We start from the raw sequence: 22385 nt of genomic DNA, 5'->3' as shown, positions 1-22385 counted from the left end.
TGCAGCACTGTTTAAATGTACATTGGTAAAAAAATAAGCCTAGTGGAGTAACTTCTTCAAAGAACTCGAGACTTTTAGACCAACTGTACTTAGTAGATATATTTCCTTCTTTGAATCTCTCCCTTATTAAATGTTTAATTCTGAGACATTCACAAACAGGGCAGCAGCTATTCAAGAATTTTGAAATTGACCAGAGGCTTTCAAGTCAATGTTGCTTACACGGGTCATGATACACACTCTGCTGGCCCACAGAGCTTGGCAATATTCTTTACACTTGCAATAACGACTTATTAAAAGTAGTGGCCCTGGCACTATTTTGGGAGCTCACCTTAAAGTCTGTCAAACGTTACACCGGCCATCGGGAAGAGTGAGCAAATCGTGTTCACATGAACGTGCCTGCTATAAGTGGTGGGGACTGTGATTTTAAAAAAAATTGTGTCCAGCCAAAGATTTCATAGTGAATTTACATTTAGCACACAAAGCTATAGAATATAGTACAATGTTTCAACTGGAAATCCTACTAAAAACAAGCCATCATTTACTGAAATCCAATTATCAAATGTATTGTAAAGAACATTACAGGATTTGGAGATGTAGGGTAGTGGTAAGGCACAGAGCATTGGAGTTCCAATATGGTAGGGCATGGGTTTGGTCTTGTAAATCCTCTGCTATGCAACCTCCTATTTGCAGGTGCTTTGCCACAGTGAGAGAGGCTTATCCTGGTTTACTTTACATTTATGCTCCAAGTTTTGTATCAACGCATAGCAATTTTTGCTTTGCATCAATGTTGAACTTGCAATGTAAATCTGTATTCAGGGCTAAATCTGACCAAAGCAGAGAGATTCATGGAGGAACTAGACTTACATGCATTTGGATTTGATACCACGGAGCGCCAATAGTCAAACCAGTTTTACAAAGTACTTAAGGGGATATATGTTGGACACCCAGCATTTTTTAAGTCTACCTGACATTAAATTAGACTGGAATGTGGGAACTCTTCCCTCCTTGTTGTCTAAACATTAATAATTTTAACCATTGGGGGAGGAACTCTCTTGTGGCCAGGACAAATAGAGTTCCAGCCAAGCAGGAGCCAATTAATGAAAACAGGGTATATAGCCTGGCTGAAATCCTAACTGCAGTTATGGACCTTAGATAAGAAGCTGTAATATAACTGCATCCTCTGATTTATCTCCATTTTCACAGCAGCAATGGCAGAGGTCCAGTCTGCCCTCTTGATTGGGAGTGGATTGATGGAATACAGAAGGCCACCCATCAAAGGGGAGAAAACTCCCGCTACCCTCCCACCTAAAGAAATTACCTTCAGCAACAACACAATTTAGGAACTAGAGGCTATTTAACTTATCAAGCTTGCACTGACATTTAAATTTATGATATGTTCCAGAAAGAGCAGTTTTCACTTATCTTGTGTTATGCTTGGCACCAAACACATGTAAATGATACAGCTGCATCATTTGACACAGAAGAAATCACCATGATAGGATACAGTTGCAGTACAGATTTGATTGGAATAATAAAGCTGCTCTTTTTCAAGTTCTTCCTTTTTGGTAAATACAAATGGAGAGTAAAATGTTACTCTCCATTTTTGGAGATGAATTTGAATAATGTCTACATTGTCATGTAATCATAATTTCTGAAGTACAGAACAAAACAACAACAGAATATTCAAGATTCATAATAATCTTATTTATTAGCTAGAAATAAACAATGGATTGCAAAACTGATGCCATTGCAGCTGTATGAGGGTGGGAAATCTGCCCATGTTGTTTTGTACAAACGATACATTATTCTTCAGAATCTGAATTCTATCTTCACACGATGTAAAACAAAGATAGTAATCCTACCTATCTTGTCCATGATCTGCATGAAGTCACTGAATGTGATTCGGACCATAAATAGCAGTCAAGTGAAATGTTAGATGGAGATCTTGGAGTTTATGTTTTATTGCCTTTGTGATCAGAAAGACATTTCACACATTCTTCCCTTCTTGCATATTTTACCTGTGGCTGTTAACCTCTCTCAGGAGATTAAGTTGTTGGGGAGAGTGCATATCAGCGCAAACTGTAGAAGGTTTGTCAGAAGGAAAAGGGCTGACGAGCTAGCAGTTTTTGTATCCCATACTTGAGTTCTTACATAAATCCAGCACATGTTCATGTGCTCCATTTGAGCTTTTGGAAGATGCAGGCTGTAAACTGCTCCAACAACCATCCAACGAAAATGACAGACAATGCAAACCTCCTGCTACTATTCAGCACAACTGTAAGAGGAAACAAACCATAACAAGACATTTTCACAGTTTAAGGATTTGAAAAAAATACAGGAAATGCTCAGGAACATATCATTACTTGCTTGCTACATAGTTAAGTATATTTGTATTGGACCTTGAACTAAAACGAACAGTTAGGATATTTAATTATTTGTTATTATGACTAGTGAAGGTCTCGTGGCATTGCTAATTGGCAGTCTGGCTTTTAGCGATTGGAGGCTGAGCCCAGTCACACAGCAGAAAGAAAAAAATGTAAAAGATGATGCACTTTTATTGTGGGAATGGATAAGGAGAAAAACACGCTGTTGACAGGAGGAGTATAGAAAAAAAAACAAAGAACTTGCACTTATGTAACACCTTTCACGACCTAAGGACGTCCCAAAGTGCTTTACACTTACTGTTACTGTTGTAACATAGGAAACGCAGCAGCCAATTTGCGCATTGTAAGGTCCCACAAATAGCAATAAGATAATGAGCAATTAATCTTGCTTTATTGGTGTTGTGGTGTTGGTTGATGGATTAATATTCGCCAAGATTCCCCTGCTCTTCATCGAAATAGTGCCATGGGATCTTTTACATCCACCTGAGAGGGCATACGGGGCCTCGGTTTAACGTCTCATCCGAAAGACGGCACCTCCGACAGTGCAGCACTCCCTCAGTACGGCACTGGAGTGTCAAGCTAGGTTATGTGCTCAAGTCTCTGGAGTGGGACTTGAACCCACAACCTTCTGACTCAGAGGCGAGAGGGCTACCACTGAGCCAAGACCGATGGAAGAAAAATAATAAATAAAAATAACACAATGTAACTGCACAAAAATCAGATTAAGAGACAGGAAAAAAAGAATTTAAAAAAAGTGGTTATTGAGTTTAGCAGAGATAAAAAAGAAGAATTTCTGACATAGCAGCAAATGTCTCTAATTGGTCTGTGTTGAACATTTAATCAGCGATACTATGTGGTTAGTGTGACAGATCAGAGGTCTGTCATGTTTAATATCCTAAGAATATCTATATGATATATATTTTTTGGGGGGAGGTTGCAGTTGTGCCGGTATTGTGACCATTTTAAACTGATTTCTGCTTGCTGGCAGAAGCCGATCTCAATGCAATACAGTACACCTAATGTCTGGATCAGGACTCCAACATCAATGGAGTCAATATATTAAGGCGAGATGGGAAACAATTGCCAAAGAAAAAGTGGCAAAGAAAGGAAGAGTACTTTATGCACTGTATATGTTATCTTAACAACTGTGAAACTTATCCCACAAAGTTTTGCAAATTTTATCACTGCAGATACAGAAAAGATTAAGAAAAAGAATCAAGGGCTGAGAATAGAAGAAACTTGGATAAATAGATGGTTGCCGCAGAGAACATTCCTGTCAGTTTAGGATTTAGATGGCCAACAACCATGTGTTTAAAATGCTGCTCTATTTGCTAAAGTGTGCACGTGTGTCACTAATCAACCCAATGGAGATTTTGAGCCCTCCTGCCCGGCAGAAGCAGGATGGTCGTGCCCCAAACGGTGTGGCCGACGCTATTTTCCCAAGGGCTTGTCGCTGGGCGGCTGGTGTGCTCTTCCGAGCCGGGCGGTAAGCCCGTTTAATATATAAATAGGAGTCCCATGACGTAAATAGGACCACGATTGCCATTTTAGGACTCAACTGGACTAAATTATTTCACTCCCACTTCAAGTCTACTCTTGCTATAGATAGAAAGTGAAGAATTTTTCATTCTTCTACATTGTTGGAGCATACTTTAAGACTCTTGTGCCAAATATTTTTAAGAAAAGCTTAGCCATGTTCTTCACCTTCTGAGTGCAGGCAGATGCAGAACATATTTTGTCACTCTGGAGCCTACTGAAGGTTGGAAAAGGGTAGCTATAATCTAACCTAAGGTGACAGACTCGGGCACTCCAAAACTAGACAGGGACAGCTGATAAAAATCTGCTCTGTGCACGAAATGAATGGCTTCAATCATGCGTTTGAATTTTTTTTTAAACTACAGGAATTTAGTTTTCCTGCTTGGTTTTTAATTATGAAAGTTATCAGATGGCTGCTCCCCAAAGCCAGTTAACCTAATTTACAGTAGATACAAGTCCATTGTACAAAACTGCTGTCACAGTTCCCAAATGGCAGTAAATATAATCTTTTGTTAAAAAGTTAAGTTTACCACATTCAGAATCTTTCTGAAGAGTTGTTAGGGGAGGGGAATAAGCTACGTGGATGCTATTACATGCAAAACAACAGCACATTCATATCAATTGTCAGCATTCATTGTAAACTGTTAAATCTATCATGTTTGGACAATACAAGTTAAAACTGTATCTACAGTAACTTATTTTTACATTGCAAGCTCCCTGCATTTCACAGAATGAAATACATTTAACACAGCAAGCTATGACCATAACATTCCTTCAATTCATGTTCATTAAATAGTCAATATGATATCATGAGCAGGTTACCTCTGACAGCTTGCGTGTTTGACGCAAGCACAAAAAATTTGATGAGGTTAATGTACAGTGGTGAGTAGTCATGTTCCCAGATCACAGCTGGAATCACAAGGAGTTTCCCATACCCAGACAATAATAAGGCTATTAGCAGCTTATTGAGATTTGATTTTTTCTGGATGAAATCTTGTTTTGTTAACCACAAGAAGGAAAACGCCCCACTCAGGAATGCTGTTAGCTCTAGAAAAAGAAAAACAACATAACAGCATATTTGCCTAATTTTTGTGCAGTACTGCTACAGGTGGTACTTTTCTCAACACTTAAGACAAGGTATAACTGATAATTCAAATCATTTTTTTATTCCTCAATTCAATTAGCTTGAATTATCTGAATTTCTGAGAGAACATTCCCACTCTAAATTGTTATTTACATTGCTTAATTCAAATTATTGGATAATTTGAATTTTTTAGTGCAAAAGGTGACTTTGATTTATCAGGGATACATTGTGGCTTTTTCTCTCCAGTCTATCTGGGTTTCCCAGGCCACTCATTAGCTGTGGTCAAGATGGGCAGGTGATCTGCTTTTCAGATTTGTACCAATGTTGCTTAAAGCTCGTTGCTAGGAGGACAACTGTGCCCTCTTTTGGCTTTGTCACCGACTGGGGCAGACACTTCCTTGCAGCAACATGACGAAGACTGAAAATTCAGAAGCATGCAGCAATGTACATCTCCTGGTTTTGAGGGGCGATGTAAATGATGAAATGGGGAGGAAGAGAAATGTGGGCTGAAGGTATCACATTCTGTTTTAATCAGGTTTTTCTATTAAACAAGGACAAGGTCTACATATATACATTGGGCCCGATATGACCATGGCGGCGGGGGGGGGTTGCGGTGAAATCAGTCTGCTCCGCACGCAATCACAGGCTAATTGGATCCACTTACCTGTTCTTCCGGGTTCCCCGCTGCTATGCTGCGCGGCGGGCGGACTGCGCATGCGCAGTAAGGTCTGTCAGCTGGAGGAGCCCTATTTAAAGGGGCAGTCCTCCACTGACTGATGCTGCAAGAAATAGGAAAAATAACAGCATGGAGCAGCCCAGGGGGAAGGCTGCTCCCAGGTTTAATGATGCCTCACTCCAGCTCTTATTGGATGGGGTGAGGAGGAGGGGGAGAACAGAGTTCTTCTCCCCAGCGGGCGGGAGGAAGCGGCCTGCCTCTGCCACCAAGAAGGCCTGGCTTGAGGTGGCAGAGGAGGTCACCTGCACCACCAACATATCGCGTACCTGCATACAGTGCAGGAGGCGCTTCAATGACCTAAGTAGGTCAGCCAAAGTGAGTGCACTTACTCATTCCCCTACACTCCGTCTGCCACATCACCGCCCCCACCCCACATCTCCTTCTGCACTGCCAACACTATTCTATCACATCACTCCTCACACCCACTCAAACCTCATCCTCATCTTACCTGCACTTACTCACCTCGCCAGTACTCATCCCGCCACTACCACTCAACCCAATCCTCATACAATCTCATGGCTCTATCTCATACTCACCCTCTCATGCATCTCTTTCACGGTCAGCCTCACTCAACCTGCCACTACCTGTGCTGCAACCACAGGGCATGCATCACATATGTGCAGTAGGAAGCGTAAGGCAAACGTGTTGTGAGCATGAAGGGGATGCACAAGGGTGTTTGAGGGTTTGTCATGGTTTTTACTTATATTTAATTTCTGAGCAACTCACATTACATATTATATTGGCACCACTCCTGCCACGTCTTTGCGAATCTTGTCTGGTTTGTGCAATAATGTCCTTTCCTGAGGATCACAATGAAGACCCACAACGAATGCCACCCATTGTGTCACTGCAGAGTGGGTGTAGGTGTATTTGCAGGGCTCTTTTGTGCAGACAACTGAGTGACGTCGGCAATGTCCCCGGTGGCACCCTGGAAGGGTGCGGAGGAGAAGTTGTTGAGGGCAGTGGTGACTTTGACAGCGACAGGTAAGAAGATGGTGCTCGGGCCAGCCGGGAGCAGCTCGGCATGAAGGAGGCTGCAGATGTCCACGACTACATGTCGAGTGACTCTGAGCCTCCATGTGCACTGCTGCTCAGAGAGGTCCAGGAATCTGAACCTCGGTCTGTGAACCCTGTGGCGAGGGTAGTGCCCCCCCCCCGCCACGAACGCACCCGATTGCGGGTGCGAAAATCGAGCCCATTATATCTGCACAACAGGGTTGTGAAGACGAACTCCGAACAGCTTCCTTACAGTCCAAAAAAGTTAAAATTAAAAGCGCTATATCTGAATGCATGAAGCATTCATAACAAGATAGATGAATTAATGGCACAAATAGAGATAAATGGGTTTGATCTAGTAGTCATTACTGAGACGTGGTTAGAGGGTGACCAAGGTTGGGAACTAAATATTCCAGGGTACTTGACTTTTACAAAAGATAGGCAAACTGGAAAAGGTGGTGATGGGGGGGGGGGGGGGGGCGGCGGAGAGGTAGCCCTGATAAAGACGAGATTAAAAAAAACGTAGGTATGAGGGACGAGATCGCTAAGGTAGATTGGGAAATTAGATTAAAAGATATTACGGTAGTTAAACAATGGTGAACATTTAAAGAAATAATTCATAGTTCTCAATGAATATACATTCCCTTGAGGAATAAAAACTCCACTGGAAAAATGATACCACCATGGCTAACGAGAGAAATTAAGGATAGTATTAGATTAAAAGAGGCTTACAATGTTGCCAAAAGGAGTTGGATTGGAAGGGTTTTAGAAATCAGCAGAGGATGACCAAGCAATTGATAAAGAGGGAGAAAATTGAATATGAGAGTAAACTAGCAAGAAATATAAAAACAAATTGTAAGAGCTTCTGCAAGTATGTAAGAAGGAAGAGATTAGCAAAAGTAAACATGGGTCCTTTAGAGGCAGAGACAGGAGAAATTATAATGGGGAATAAGGAAATGGCAGAGACGTTAAACAAATATTTTGTATCTAACTGCACAGTAGAAGACACAAAAAACATGCCTGAAATAGTGGGGAGCCAAAGGTCTAATAAGTGTGTGGAACTTAAAACAATTAAGGTTAGTAACAAAAAAGTACTGGAGAAATTAATGGGACTAAAAGCCGACAAATCCCCTGCACCTGATGGCCTACATCCTACGGTTTTTAAAGAGGTGGTTGCAGAGATAGTGGATGCATTGGTTTTGATCTTCCAGAAGTCCCTAGATTCTAGAACGAGCACCATGGATTGGAAAGTAGCAAATGTAACCCCGCTATTCAAGAAAGGAGGGAGAGTGAAAACAGGGAACCATAGGCCAGTTCGCCTGACATCCGTAGTAGGGAAAATGTTAGAATTTACTATTAAGGACGTAGTAACAGGGCACTTAGAAAAGCATAATATGATTCAGCAGAGTCAACACAGTTTTGTGAAAGGGAAATTGTGTTTCACAAATCTATTAGAATTTTTTGAGGGTGTAACTAGCAGGATAGATAAGGGGGAACCAGTGGACAGAGTATATCTAGATTTTCAAAAGGCATTCGATAAGATGCCACACAAGAGGTTGTTATACAAGATTAGGGCTTATGGGATTGGGGGTAATATATTAGTGTGGATTGAGCATTGGTTAATGGACTGAAAACAGAGAGTAGGAATAAAGAGGTAATTTTTGGGTTGGCAGGTTATAACTAGTGGGGTGCCGCAAGGATCAGTGCTTGGGCCTCAGCTGTTTACAATATTTTTTTATTCCTTCATGGAATGTGGGCGTCGCTGGCGAGGCCAGCATTTATTGCCCATCCCTAATTGCCCTTGAGAAGGTGGTGGTGAGCCGCAATGACTCAGATGAGGAGTGTAATGTATCCAAGTTTGCTGACAATACAAAGCTAGGTGGGAAAGTAAACTGAGGAGGACGCAAAGAGGCTGCAAAAGGATATAGACAGGTTAAGTGAGTGGGTGAGAACACGGCAGATGGAGTATAATGTGGGGAAATGTGAAATTATCCACTTTGGTAGGAACAATTGAAAAGCAGAATATTTTTTAAAAGGTGAGGGACTAAGAAATGTTGGTAGTCAGAGGGATTTGGGTGTCCTTGTACATGAATCACAGAAAGTTAACATGCAGATAGAGCAAGCAATTAGGAAGACAAGTGGTATGTTAGCCTTTATTGCGAGGGGGTTGGAGTAGAAGAGTAAGGAGGTCTTGCTGCAATTATATAGATCCTTGGTGAGACCACACCTGGAGTACTGTGTACAGTTTTGGTCTCCTTACCTAAGGAAGGATATACTTGCCTTAGAGGGGGTCCAACGAGGTTCACTAGATTGATTCCTGGGATGAGAGGGTTGTCGTATGAGGAGAGATAGAGTGGAATGGGCCTATATTCTCTTGAGTTTAGAAGAATAAGAGGCGATCTCATTGAAACATATAAAATTCTTAGAGGGCTTGACAGGGTAGATGTTGAGAGGCTGTTTCCCATGGCTGGACAGTCTAGAACTAGGGGGCATAGTCTCAGGATAAAGGGTTGGCCATTTAGGACTGAGATGAGGAAAAATTTCTTCACTCAGCGGGTTGTGAATGCTGAGTCAATGAGTATATTCAAGACTGAGATCGATGAATATTTGGACACTAAGGGAATCAAGGGATATGGGGATAGGGCGGGAAAGTGGAGTTGAGGTGGAAGATCAGCCATGATCTTATTGAATGGCGGAGCAGGCTCGAGGGGCCGTATGGCCTACTCCTGCTCCCATTTCATCTGTTCTTATGATAGGTATTTTGTCGAACATAAAGGATGAGCCAATAAGATTTTTTTTTTAAAAGGGAAAAATAAATGCTCTTACCCAAACTAGCCAATCCAAACATTTGGTAGAAGTCCCACTCTTTGGCATAACGAATTATATCTGTAGGATCAACAGTTTGCTGTGAATCCTGCAGCTGTGACCATCTAAGGTATGCTTCACACAACAAACAGAAAATGCACAACTTCCAATGAATCTGAAGGAAAAGTAAAAAGAAATATACATTGGATTAACAATGCCTATATTATAAAAGGCTCATTGACAAGGCCTACACATTAGGAATGGAGACATAAGAGGGGTGCTGGTAGGCACTTGATACCCATAAACCATACCCCCAATAAAGTGTCAATGCCTACAGGAGGGAACGCGAGAAAATTATTCAGGGCAATAAAACATTATGTTGATTGGTGTCATCAGAAGGGTGTTATGATCAATACTTACATGTTACTGGAAAATATCAGTCACATGATTCACGAATAGGATACTTGTATTGTATTTTACTGTAATCACCAAGGAATTCACTGTGAAGTAATACTACAATTTAAAAGTACTTACATTAATCTTGGTATTTAGGATTATATGCCTATAAGCTTGAACTTTGCATAAAATTGCATCAATGAGAATAATCACTGGGTCATATTCAATATACTTGTCAACCGGTTTCTGGCATGATTTCTAGAAGAAAAAAAAACATATTTTTCAGTCCCACTAATCATTAATTTCTGTAACTTTTAGGTTAAAATTTACTGGACAACATTTACTGGTTTGTAGAAGAATTACATGACATAAGCTTTCCAGTGAGCCTGGAGCTATTACATCATACATTAATGCAGAAAACAATGGTTCGGCCTCAGTTGGGAGTATTGTGTTCAATTCTGCGTATCACACTTTAGGAAGGATGTCAAGGCCTTACAGAGGGTGCAGAAGAGATTTACTAGAATGGTACCAGGAATGAGGGATTACAGCTACATGGAAAGACTGGAGAAGCTGGGGTTCTTTGCTTTAGAGCAGAGGTTAAGAAGAGATTTGATAGAGGTGTTCAAAATCATGAACGGTTTTGATAGAGTAAATAAGGAGAAACTGTTTCTAGTGGCAGAGGGGTTGGTAACCAGAGGGCACAGATTTAAGGTGATTGGCAAAAGAACCAGAGGCGACATGAGGAAACATTTTTTTACGCAGCGAGTTGTTATGATCTGGAATGCACTACCTGAAAGGGTGGTGACGCAGATTCAATAGTAACTTTGAAAAGGGAATTGGATAAATACTTGAAGGGAAAAAATTTACAGGGCTATGGGGAAAGAGCAGGGTAGTGGGACCAACTGGAAAGCACTACCACAGAGCTGGCACAGACACGATGGGCCAAATGGCTTCCTTTTGTGCTGTATCATTCTATGATTCTATGAAAAGCACTTTGGTTAAATGAAACAACTACTAAAGTTAAAAAATGTAATGCTGTGCAATAAATTAGCAATTTATTTCATATCCAAAGGAAATAAAACTCAAATGTAATTTTAATTACTCCATATTGGATGTGGACTTCTATGCAGTACAGGCCAACGGTTAAATTACATGCCACTCTTCCACTTGGAAGTTGGGAGTCCGTTTCTTCTTAAAAATTCATTCTCTGCATATTGGAGTGCTATATTGTTGGAGATGCCATCTTTTGGATAAGACCTTAAACCAAGGCTCCATATGCCTTGTCCATGGCACTATCTGAAAAAGAGCAGGGGAGTTCTCCCAGCATCATCAAAATAGATTAACTGGTCATTTCTCTCATTGCAGGACCTTGTTGTACACAAGTCTGCTGCCACGTTTGCCCACAAAGCAACAGTTACTACACTTCAAAGAAAAAGGAACTATCGGGTGTGGTAGCATAGTGGTTATGTTACTGGACGAGTAATCCGGAGTCATGAGTTCAAATCCTGCCACGGCAGCTGGGGAATTTAAATTCAATTAAATAAAATCTGGAATTAAAATACTAGTATCAGTAATGGTGGCCATGAAACTATCGGATTGTCGTAAAAACCCATCTGGTTCACTAAAGTTCTTTAGGGAAGGAAACCTGCTGTCCTTACCCGGTCTGGCCTATATATGACTCCAGACCCACAGCAATGTGGTTGATTCTTAATTGCCCTCTGAAATGGCCTAGCAAGCCACTCAGTTGTACAATCTTGCTAAAAAAAGTCATAATAAGAATAAAACCGGAAGGACCACTGGACAAGACAAAGGCAAACCAAGCCCAGTCGACCCTGCAAAGTCCTCCTCACTAACATCTGGGGGCTTGTACCAAAATTGGGAGAGCTGTCCCACGGACTAGTCAAGCAACAGCCTGACATAGCCATACTCACAGAATCATACCTTTCAGCCAACGTCCCAGACTCTTCCATCGTCATCCCTGGGTATGTCCTGTCCCACCGGCAGGACAGACTGACCAGAGGTGGCAGTACAGTGAAATACAGTCAGGGGGGAGTGGCCCTGGGAGTCCTCAACATTGACTATGGACCCCATAAAATCTCATGGCATCAGGTCAAACACGGGCAAGGAAACCTCCTGCTGATTACCACGTACCGCGCTCCCTCAGCTGATGAATCAGTCCTCCTCCATGTTGAACACCACTTGGAGGAAGCACTGAGTGGTAGCAAGGGCACAGAATGTACTCTGGGTGGGGGACTTCAATGTCCATCACCATGAGTGGCTCGGTAGCACCACTACTGACCGAGCTGGCCAAGTCCTGAAAGACATAACTGCTAGACTGGGCCTGCGGCAGGTGGTGAGCGAACCAACACGAGTGGAAAAACTTACTTGACCTCGTCCTCACCAATCTACCTATCGCAAATGCATCTGTCCATGACCGTATTGGTAGGAGTGACCACCGCACAGTCCTCGTGGAGACGAAGTCCTGTCTTCGCACTGAGGACACCATCCAACGTGTTGTGTGGCACTATCACCGTGCTAAATGGGATAGATTCAGAACAGATTTAGCAGTTCAAAACTGGGCATCCATGAGGCACTGTGGGCCATCAGTAGCAGCAGAATTGTATTCCAGCACAATCTGTAACCTCATAGCCTGGAATATTCCTCACTCTACCATTACCAACAAGGCAGGGGATCATCCCTGGCTCAATGAGGAGTGCAGAAGAGCATGCCAGGAGCAGCACCAGGCGTACCTAAAAATGAGGTGCCAACCTGGTGAAGCTACAACTCAGGACTACATGCATGCTAAACAGCGGAAGCAACATGCTATAGACAGAGCAAAGCGATTCCACAACCAACAGATCAGATCAAAGTCCTGCCACATCCAGTCGTGAATGGTGGTGGACAACTAACTGGAGGAGGCTCTGTAAACATCCCCATCCTCAATGATGGCGGAGTCCAACACGTCAGTGCAAAAGACAAGGCTGAAGCGTTTGCAACCATCTTCAGCCAGAAGCACCGAGTGGATGATCCATCCCGGCCTCCTCCCGATATCCCCACCATCACAGAAGCCAGTCTTCAGCCAATTCGATTCATTCCACGTGATATCAAGAAACGGCTGAGTGTACTGGATACAGCAAAGGCTATGGGCCCCGACAACATCCCAGCTGTAGTGCTGAAGGCTTGTGCTCCAGAACTAGCCATGCCTCCAGCCAAGCTGTTCCAGTACAGCTACAACACTGGCATCTACCCGACAATGTGGAAAATTGCCCAGGTACGCCCTGTCCACAAAAAGCAGGACAAATCCAATCCAGCCAATTACCGCCCCATCAGTCTACTCTCAATCATCAGCAAAGTGATGGAAAGTGTCATCGACAGTGCTATCAAGCGGCATTTACTCACCAATAACCTGCTCACCGATGCTCAGTTTGGGTTCCACCAGGACCACTCGGCGCCAGACCTCATTACAGCCTTGGTCCAAACATGGACAAAAGAGCTGAATTCCAGAGGTGAGGTGAGAGTGACGGCCCTTGACATCAAGGCAGCATTTGACCGAGTGTGGCACCAAGGAGCCCTAGTAAAATTGAAGTCAATGGGAATCAGGGGGAAAACTCTCCAGTGGCTGGAGTCATACCTAGCACAAAGGAAGATGGTAGCGGTTGTTGGAGGCCAATCATCTCAGCCCCAGGGCATTGGTGCAGGAGTTCCTCAGGGCAGTGTCCTAGGCCCAACCATCTTCAGTTGCTTCATCAATGACCTTCCCTCCATCATAAGGTCAGAAATGGGGATGTTCGCTGATGATTGTACAGCGTTCAGTTCCATTCGCAACCCCTCAGATAATGAAGCAGTCCGTACTGGCATGCAGCAAGACCTGGACAACATCCAGGCTTGGACTGATAAGTGGCAAGATACATTCGCACCAGACAAGTGCCAGGCAATGACCATCTCCAACAAGAGAGAGTATAACCACCTTCCCTTGACATTCAACGGCATTACCATCACCGAATCCCCCACCATCAACATCCTGGGGGTCACCATTGACCAGAAACTTAACTGGACCAGCCATATAAATACCGTGTACAAGAGCAGGTCAGAGGCTGGGTATTCTGCGGCGAGTGACTCACCTCCTGGCTCCCCAAAGCCTTTCCACCATCTACAAGGCACAAGTCAGGAGTGTGATGGAATACTCTCCACTTGCCTGGATGTGTGCAGCTCCAACAACACTCAAGAAGCTTGACACCATCCAGGACAAAGCAGCCCACTTGAATGGCATCCCATCCACCACCCTAAACATTCACTCCCTTCATCACCGGCGCACTGTGGCTGCAGTGTGTACCATCCACAGGGTGCACTGCAGCAACTCGCCAAGGTTTCTTCGACAGCACCTCCCAAACCCGCGACCTCTACCACCTAGAAGGACAAGAGCAGCAGGCACATGGGAACACCACCACCTGCACGTTCCCCTCCAAGTCACACACCATCCCGACTTGGAAATATATCGCTGTTCCTTCATTGTCGCTTGATCAAAATCCTGGAACTCCCTTCCTAACAGCACTGTGGGAGAACCTTCACCACGCAGAGGTGCAGGCAGGTAGTGCAGGGGTCCCCTGTGGCCATCCCCCTCTCAAACAGATATGCCACTTTGGATGCTGTTGTGGGGGATGACTTATCAGGGGAAGGCAGCAGCAGCCAACTTCCTGGCACCACGGGTAGCTCTGCTGCACAGGCTGGGAGGAAAAAGAGTGAAAGAGCTATAGTGATAGGGGACTCAATTGTAAGGGGAATAGACAGGCGTTTCTGCGGCCGCAACCGAGACTCCAGGATGGTGTGTTGCCTCCCTGGTGCAAGGATCAAGGACGTCTCGGAGCGGCTACAGAACATTTTGGAGGGGGAGGGCGAACAGCCAGCTGTCGTGGTGCACATAGGCACCAACGATATAGGTAAAAAAGGGGATGAGGTCCTAAAAGCAGAATATAGGGAGTTAGGAGGTAAATTAAAAAATAGGACCTCAAAGGTAGTAATCTCAGGATTGCTGCCAGTGCCACGTGCTAGTCAGAGTAGAAATAGGAGGAGATTTCAAATGAATACTTGGCTAGAGGAATGGTGCAAGGGGGAGGGATTCAAATTCCTGGGACACTGGAAACGGTTCTGGGGGAGGTGGGACCAGTACAAACCGGACGGTCTGCACCTGGGCAGGGCCGGGACCGCAGTCCTAGGAGGAGTGTTTGCTAGTGCTGTTGGGGAGGGTTTAAACTAAAGTGGCAGGGGGTTGGGAACCTGAGCAGGGAGAGAGAGGAAAGCGTAACAGGAAGGGACAGAAGGTATGGAGTAATAGGTAAAGTGTTAAAAAAGGAAAAAGCAGGAACTAAGCGTCACAAAACAGATTTGAAAGTTCTTTATCTGAATGCACGTAGCATTCGTAACAAAATGGACAAGTTAACGGCACAAATAACTACGTATGGGTATGATCTTGTGGCCATTACAGAAACATGGCTGCAGGGTGACAACGACTGGGAATTAAATATGCCAGGGTATTTAACAATCAGGAAGGACAGGCAGGAAGGAAGGGGAGGTGGGGTGGCTATGTTAATAAAGGAAGGAATCACTGTAATACAGAGAAATGATATTGGGACAAAGCATCAAGATAATGAAACAGTTTGGGTGGAGATAAGGAATAATAAGGGGAAAAAAACATTAGTGGGCGTAGTATATAGGCCTCCTAATAGTTGCAACTCTGCTGGAAGAAGTATTAATCAGGAAATAGTCGGGGCATGTAATAAGGGAACAGCTATAATTATGGGGGATTTTAATTATCATATTAACTGGACAAATCAAATTGGGCAGAGCAGCCTTGAGGACGAGTTCATTGAGTGCATCAGGGATGGATTTCTTGAGCAGTATGTAACTGATCCTACTAGGGGGCAGGCAACCTTGGACCTGGTCCTGTGTAATGAGTCAGGATTAATTAATAATGTCCTAGTTAAGGATCCCCTTGGAACGAGCGACCACAACATGGTTGAATTCCATATCCAATTAGAGGGTGAGAAGGTTGATTCTCAAACAAGCGTACTGAGCTTGAATAAAGGAGACTATGATGGTATGAGAGCGGAATTGATTAAAGTGGACTGGGAAAATAGATTAAAGGGTAAGACGGTACATGAGCAGTGGTGTTCATTTAGGGAGTTATTTTACAACTTTCAAAATAAATATATTCCACTGAGGAAAAAAGGGTGTAAAAGAAATGACAGCCATCCGTGGCTAAGTAAAGAAATCAAGGATAGTATCCGACTAAAAACAAGGACATATAAGGTAGCCAAACTTAGTGGGAGGATAGAAGATTGGGAATTCTTCAAAAGACAGCAAAAAGTAACTAAAGGATTGATTAAGAAAGGGAAGTTAGATTATGAAAAGAAATTAGCAAAAAATATAAAAACAGATAGCAAGAGTTTCTATAGTTATATAAAAAGAAAAAGGGTGGCTAAGGCAAACATAGGTCCCTTAGAGGATGAGACCGGGAAATTAATGGTGGGAAACATGGAGATGGCAAAAATGCTGAACAAATATTTTGTTTCAGTCTTTACAGTAGAGGACACTAAGAATATCCCAACACTGGACAAACAGGGGACTCTACGGGGGGAGGAGCTAAATACGATTAAAATCACTCAGGAGATGGTACTCAGTAAAATAATGGGACTCAAAGCGGATAAATCCCCTGGACCTGATGGCTTCCATCCTAGGGTCTTGAGGGAAGTGGCAGTAGGGATTGTGGATGCTTTGGTGATAGTTTTCCAAAATTCCCTGGACTCAGACGAGGTCCCGGCAGATTGGAAAACTGCTAATGTAACACCGTTATTTAAAAAGGGTAGTAGGCAGAAGGCTGGAAATTATAGGCCAGTTAGCTTAACATCTGTGGTGGGTAAAATTTTGGAGTCTATTATTAAGGAGACAGTAACGAAACATTTAGATAAGCATAATTTAATAGGACAAAGTCAGCATGGCTTTATGAAGGGGAAGTCATGTCTGACAAATTTGCTTGAGTTCTTTGAGGATATAACGTACAGGGTGGATAAAGGGGAACCAGTGGACATAGTGTATTTAGACTTCCAGAAGGCATTCGACAAGGTGCCACATAAAAGATTATTACTTAAGATAAAAAATCACGGGATTGGGGGTAACATTCTGGCATGGGTGGAGGATTGGTTATCGAACAGGAAGCAGAGAGTTGGGATAAATGGTTCATTTTCGGACTGGCAACCAGTAACCAGTGGTGTTCCACAGGGGTCGGTGCTGGGTCCCCAACTCTTTACAATCTATATTAACGATTTGGAGGAGGGGACCGAGTGCAACATATCAAAATTTGCAGATGATATAAAGATGGGAGGGAAAGTAGAGAGTGAGGAGGACATAAAAAACCTGCAGGGGGATATAGACAGGCTGGGTGAGTGGGCGGAGATTTGGCAGATGCAATATAATATTGGAAAATGTGAGGTTATGCACTTTGGCAGGAAAAATCAGAGAGCAAGTTATTTTCTTAATGGCGAGAGACTGGAAAGTACTGCAGTACAAAGGGATCTGGGGATCCTAGTGCAAGAAAATCAAAAAGTTGGTATGCAGGTGCAGCAGGTGATCAAGAAAGCCAACGGAATGTTGGCTTTTATTGCTAGGGGGATAGAATATAAAAACAGGGAGGTATTGCTGCAGTTATATAGGGTATTGGTGAGACCACACCTGGAATACTGCATCCAGTTTTGGTCTCCATACTTAAGAAGACATACTTGCTCTCGAGGCAGTACAAAGAAGGTTCACTCGGTTAATCCCGGGGATGAGGGGGCGGACATATGAGGAGAGGTTGAGTAGATTGGGACTCTACTCATTGGAGTTCAGAAGAATGAGAGGCGATCTTATTGAAACATATAAGATTGTGAAGGGGCTTGATCGGGTGGATGCAGTAAGGATGTTCCCAAAGATGGGTGAAACTAGAACTAGGGGGCATAATCTTAGAATAAGGGGCTGCTCTTTCAAAACTGAGATGAGGAGAAACTTCTTCACTCAGAGGGTGGTAGGTCTGTGGAATTTGCTGCCCCAGGAAGCTGTGGAAGCTACATCATTAGATAAATTTAAAACAGAAATAGACAGTTTCCTAGAAGTAAAGGGAATTAGGGGTTATGGGGAGCGGGCAGGAAATTGGACATGAAGCTGAGTTCGGATCGGTCAATGCCCTGTGGGTGGCGGAGAGGGCCCAGGGGCTGTGTGGCCGGGTCCTGCTCCTACTTCTTGTGTTCTTTAGATTTGTGGTTGGGATCAGATCAGCCATGATCTTATTGAATGGCGGAGCAGGCTCGAGGGGCCGATTGGCCTACTCCTGCTCCAATTTCTTATGTTCTTATGTTCTTATGCAGCGGTTCAAGGCGGCGGCTCACCACCACCTTCTCAAGGACAATTAGGGATGGGCAATAAATGCTGGCCTCACCAGCAATGCCCAAATCCCATGAACGAATAAAAAAAAATGGCTGTGAAGTACATTGGGATGTCTTGATGTTGTGAAAGGTGCTATATAAATGCAATTTCTTTATTTCATAAACATCCTGAGGGGTTACTATTGACCAGAAACTCAACTGGACCAGCCATATCAATACTGGGCTACAATAGCAGGATAGAATCTATGACAAATGGATCACCTCCTGATCACTCAATGGCTCTCCATCAGACTCAAGATAGGAGTGTGATGGAATACTCACTATTCGCTTAGATGGGTGCAGGTGTAAAAACACACAAGAAGTTTAACACCATCTCGCATAAAGCAGCCCGCTCAATCAGTGCCCCTGCCATTGAACTCACTATTCCTCTCCCTCTGAATCACTTGCTAGTTCCCCGCTGAGTCACATACCATCTCTGACTTGGACATAGATCCCTGTTCCTTCATAAAGAAAGAACTTGCATTTATATCGCATCTTTCACAATCTCAGGACGTCCCAAAGTGCTTTGCAGCCAATTAAGCACCTTTTAAAAAAAGTGTAGTCACTGTTGTAATATAGGAAACGCGGCAGCCAATTTGCACACAGCAAGGTCCCTCAAACAACATTGACATAAATGAACAGATAACTTGGTTGAGGGATAAATGTTGGTCAGGACACTAGGGAGCACTCCCCTGCTCTTCTTCGAATAATCTTTTACATCCACCTGAGAGGGCAGATAGGACCACAGTGTGACGTTTCATCTGAAAATGGCACCTCCGACAGAGCAACACTCCGTCAATGCTGCACTGAAGTGTCAGCCTAGATTATATTCTCAAGTCTCTGGAGCGGAACTTGAACCCACGACCTTTGGACTCAGAGGTGAAAGTGCTGCCACTGAGCCACAGCTGTCATTGTTGCCAGGTCAGTATCCTGGAATTCCCTACCTAACACCATTGTGGGAGCACCATTATCTGAAGGACTGCAGTGCTTTAAGGAGAAGGCCCACCACCATCTTCTGAGGGCAACGAGAGATGAGCAATAAATGAGGTCTTGGTAGCATCGCCCAGATCCCAAGAACAAATGGAAAAAATAAATCTGAACACAAGACTTTTAATAGTTCCAGAAAAAGGTGGGGAGAATGGATAGTCTACATTTCAGGCTCATACCATCAACCTGAAAGATAGCAGATTCAGTAATAATTTCAAAAGGGAATAGGATAAATACTTGAAGAGGAGAAATTTGCAGGGCTATGGGAAAAGAACAGGGAGGAATGGGACTAATTGGATAACTCTTTCAAAGAGCCGGCACAGGCATGATGGGCCAAATGGCCACCATCTGCACTGTGTAATTCTATCCATGATAACAAATAGTCAGGCATACAAATAGGATCAGAAAAAAGTGGGGGGAGGGGGATAGAAACAAAAAAGAGAGAGGAAGTAACATACTGAAACATTGAGCAAATAAAAGGCATTAGAGAAACAAAGGACATCTGAATCGCAGAGGCTGAAGAAAATGGGGTTCTGGTATGAAACTTAAAGACAGGTGCGTAAATGAGGGAGAAGGTGCTGTATTCTGACAGTGCTCCCTAGAATCATAGAATGGTTACGACATAGAAGGAGGCAATTCGGCCCATCGAGCCTGCGTCACTCTCTGCAAGAGCATTCCAACTAATGCCGCTCCCCTGCCCTTTCCCCGTAGCTCTGCAAATTTTTCTCCTTCAGATTCTTATTTAATTCCTTTTTGAAAGCTACAATTGACCCTGCTTCCACCACACATTCAGGCAGTGCATTCTAGATCCTAACCACTCGCTGCGTAAAAATTTTTTTCCTCATGTCGCCTTTGGCAAAAGAACCAATCAACTTAAACCTGTGTCCTCTGGTTCGCAACCCTTCCACCAGTGGGAACAGTTTTTCTTTATTTACTTTTTCTAGACCCTTCATGATTTTGAACACCTCTATCAAATCTCCTCTCAACGTTCTCTGCTCTAAGGAGAACAATCCCAGATTTTCCAGTCTATCCACATAACTGAGGTCCCTGGAACCATTCTAGTAAATCTTTTCTGCGCCCTCTCTAAGGCCTTCACATCCTTCCTAAAGTGCGATGCCCAGAATTGGCCACAATACTCCAATTGTGGCCGAACCAGTGTTTTATAAAGGTTCAACATAACATCCTCGCTTTTGTACTCAATGCCTCTATTTATAAAGCCCAGGATCCCATATGCTTTCTTAACTGCTTTCCCAACCTGTCCTGCCACCTTCAACGATCTATGTACACATACCCCCAAGTCTCCCTGTTCCTGCACCCCCTTTAGAGTTGTATCCTTTAGTTCATACTGCCTCACCTCGTTCTTCCTACCAAAATGTATCAACTCACACCTCTCAGCTTTAAATTTTATCTGCTATGTGTCCGCCCATTCTACCAGCCTGTCTATGTCCTCTTGAAGTCTATCACTATCGTCCTCACTGTTTACTACACTTCCAAGTTTTGTGTCATCTGCAAATTTTGAAATTGTGCCCTGTACACCCAAGTCATTCATATATATCAAGAAAAGCAGCAGTCCCAGTACCAACCCCTGGGGAACACCACTGCATACCTTCCTCCAGTCTGAAAAACAGCCTTTCACCTCTGTTTCCTATTACTTAGCCAATTTCATTTCCATGTTGTCACTGTCCCTTTTATTCTGTGGGCTTCAATTTTATTGACAAGCCTATTATGTGGCACTTTATCAAACACCTTTTGGAAGTCTACATACACATCAACCCTCTCTGTTACCTCATCAAAAAACTCAATCAAGTTAATCAAACACGATTTGCCTTTAACAAATCCGTGCTGGCTTTCCTTTATTAATCCACACTTGTCCAAGTGACTATTAATTTTGTCCCAGATTATTGTTTCTAAAAGCTTCCTCACCACTGAGGTTAAACTGACTGGCCTGCAGTTGCTGGCTTTATCTTTACACCCTTTTTTGAACAAGGGTGTAACATTTGCAATTCTCCAGTCCTCCGGCACCACCCCTGTGTTTAAGGAGGATTGGAAGATTGTGGCCAGTACTTCTGCAATTTCCACCCTTCATTCCCGCAGCAATCTAGGATGCATCCCATTCGAACCGGGTGACTTATCTATTTTAAGTACAGCCAGCCTTTCTTGTACTTCCTCTTTATAAATTTTTATCCCAAACAGTATCTCAACTATCTCCTTTTACTGTGGCTATGGCTGTATCTTCTTCTTTGGTAAGGACAAATGCAATGTAGTCATTTGGTACCTCTGCCTCCATGCGTCTATCCCCTTTTTGGTCCCTACTCGGTCTCACCCCTCCTCTTATTACCCGTTTTCTATTTATATGCCTATAGAAGACTTTCGGATTCCCTTTCATGTTAGCCACCAGTCTATTCTCATACTCTCTCTTTGACCCTCTTATTCCTTTTTTACTTTCCCTCTGAACTTTCTATACTCACTTGTATTAACAACCGTACATCTGTCATACACCCCCTTTTTCTGCTTCATCTTGCTCTCTATCTCTTTCATCATCCAGGGAGGTCTGGTTTTGGTTGTCCTACCTTTCCCCCTTATGTACCAGAACCATCTCTTCTTTAAAGGCCGCCCATAGTTCGATTGCAGTTTTGCCTGCCAATCTTTGAATCCGATTTACCCGGGCCAGATCTGTTCTCAACCCATTGAAATTGGCCCTCCTCCAATTAAGTATTTTCACTCTAGATTGCTCTGTGTGCTTTTCTATAGTTAATCTAAACCTGATCTCACACCTCTGCACTTACACATATGGTTATCTTGATGATACCGTGGCTGTAGTCCCTGTGCAGCTCTTGCGCCTCCTCGTTGCATTCAACGCACCTGTACGGCGCGTCCATCGCGCCACGCGGACGTTAACTTTCAAAAGACGGAGCGCGAGACCCCGACCAACCGCCCGGTCCTCCGCGCTGCCTAGCTACCAGCTCGCGCGCGGGAGAAGAGGAAAGGGCGCGGGGAGGGGGGGGGCG

At 43.6% G+C, this 22385-nt stretch overlaps 1 protein-coding gene across 1 annotated transcript; it reads right to left on the bottom strand.

The window, feature by feature from the left end:
- Nucleotides 1-1682: 1682 nt before the first annotated feature.
- On the bottom strand, nucleotides 1683-22370 carry arv1 (ARV1 homolog, fatty acid homeostasis modulator). Its single transcript, XM_067988617.1, has 5 exons — nucleotides 22164-22370; nucleotides 10076-10195; nucleotides 9563-9716; nucleotides 4743-4967; nucleotides 1683-2275 (listed from the first exon to the last, which is right to left on the bottom strand). Exons 1-5 carry the CDS (start codon nucleotides 22254-22256, stop codon nucleotides 2169-2171), a joined length of 699 nt encoding a protein of 232 aa, XP_067844718.1. The 5' UTR covers nucleotides 22257-22370; the 3' UTR covers nucleotides 1683-2168.
- Nucleotides 22371-22385: the final 15 nt, after the last annotated feature.

The sequence above is a fragment of the Heptranchias perlo genome, chromosome 8 (assembly GCF_035084215.1).
Source record: "Heptranchias perlo isolate sHepPer1 chromosome 8, sHepPer1.hap1, whole genome shotgun sequence".
NCBI lineage: Eukaryota > Metazoa > Chordata > Chondrichthyes > Hexanchiformes > Hexanchidae > Heptranchias > Heptranchias perlo.
This window is presented reverse-complemented; position numbering and strand designations above follow the sequence as displayed.

Excerpts from the sequence above, each read along its gene's own strand:
- arv1 (XM_067988617.1), bottom strand. The coding sequence starts at position 22,256 with ATGGACGCGCCGTACAGGTGCGTTGAATGCAACGAGGAGGCGCAAGAG. Across the intron at positions 10,196-22,163 it reads TCATCAAGATAACCATATGT|AAATCATGCCAGAAACCGGT; the intron begins GTAAGTGCAGAG and ends TTTTTCTTCTAG. Across the intron at positions 4,968-9,562 it reads GTTTGGATTGGCTAGTTTGG|AGCTAACAGCATTCCTGAGT; the intron begins GTAAGAGCATTT and ends TTCTTTTTCTAG.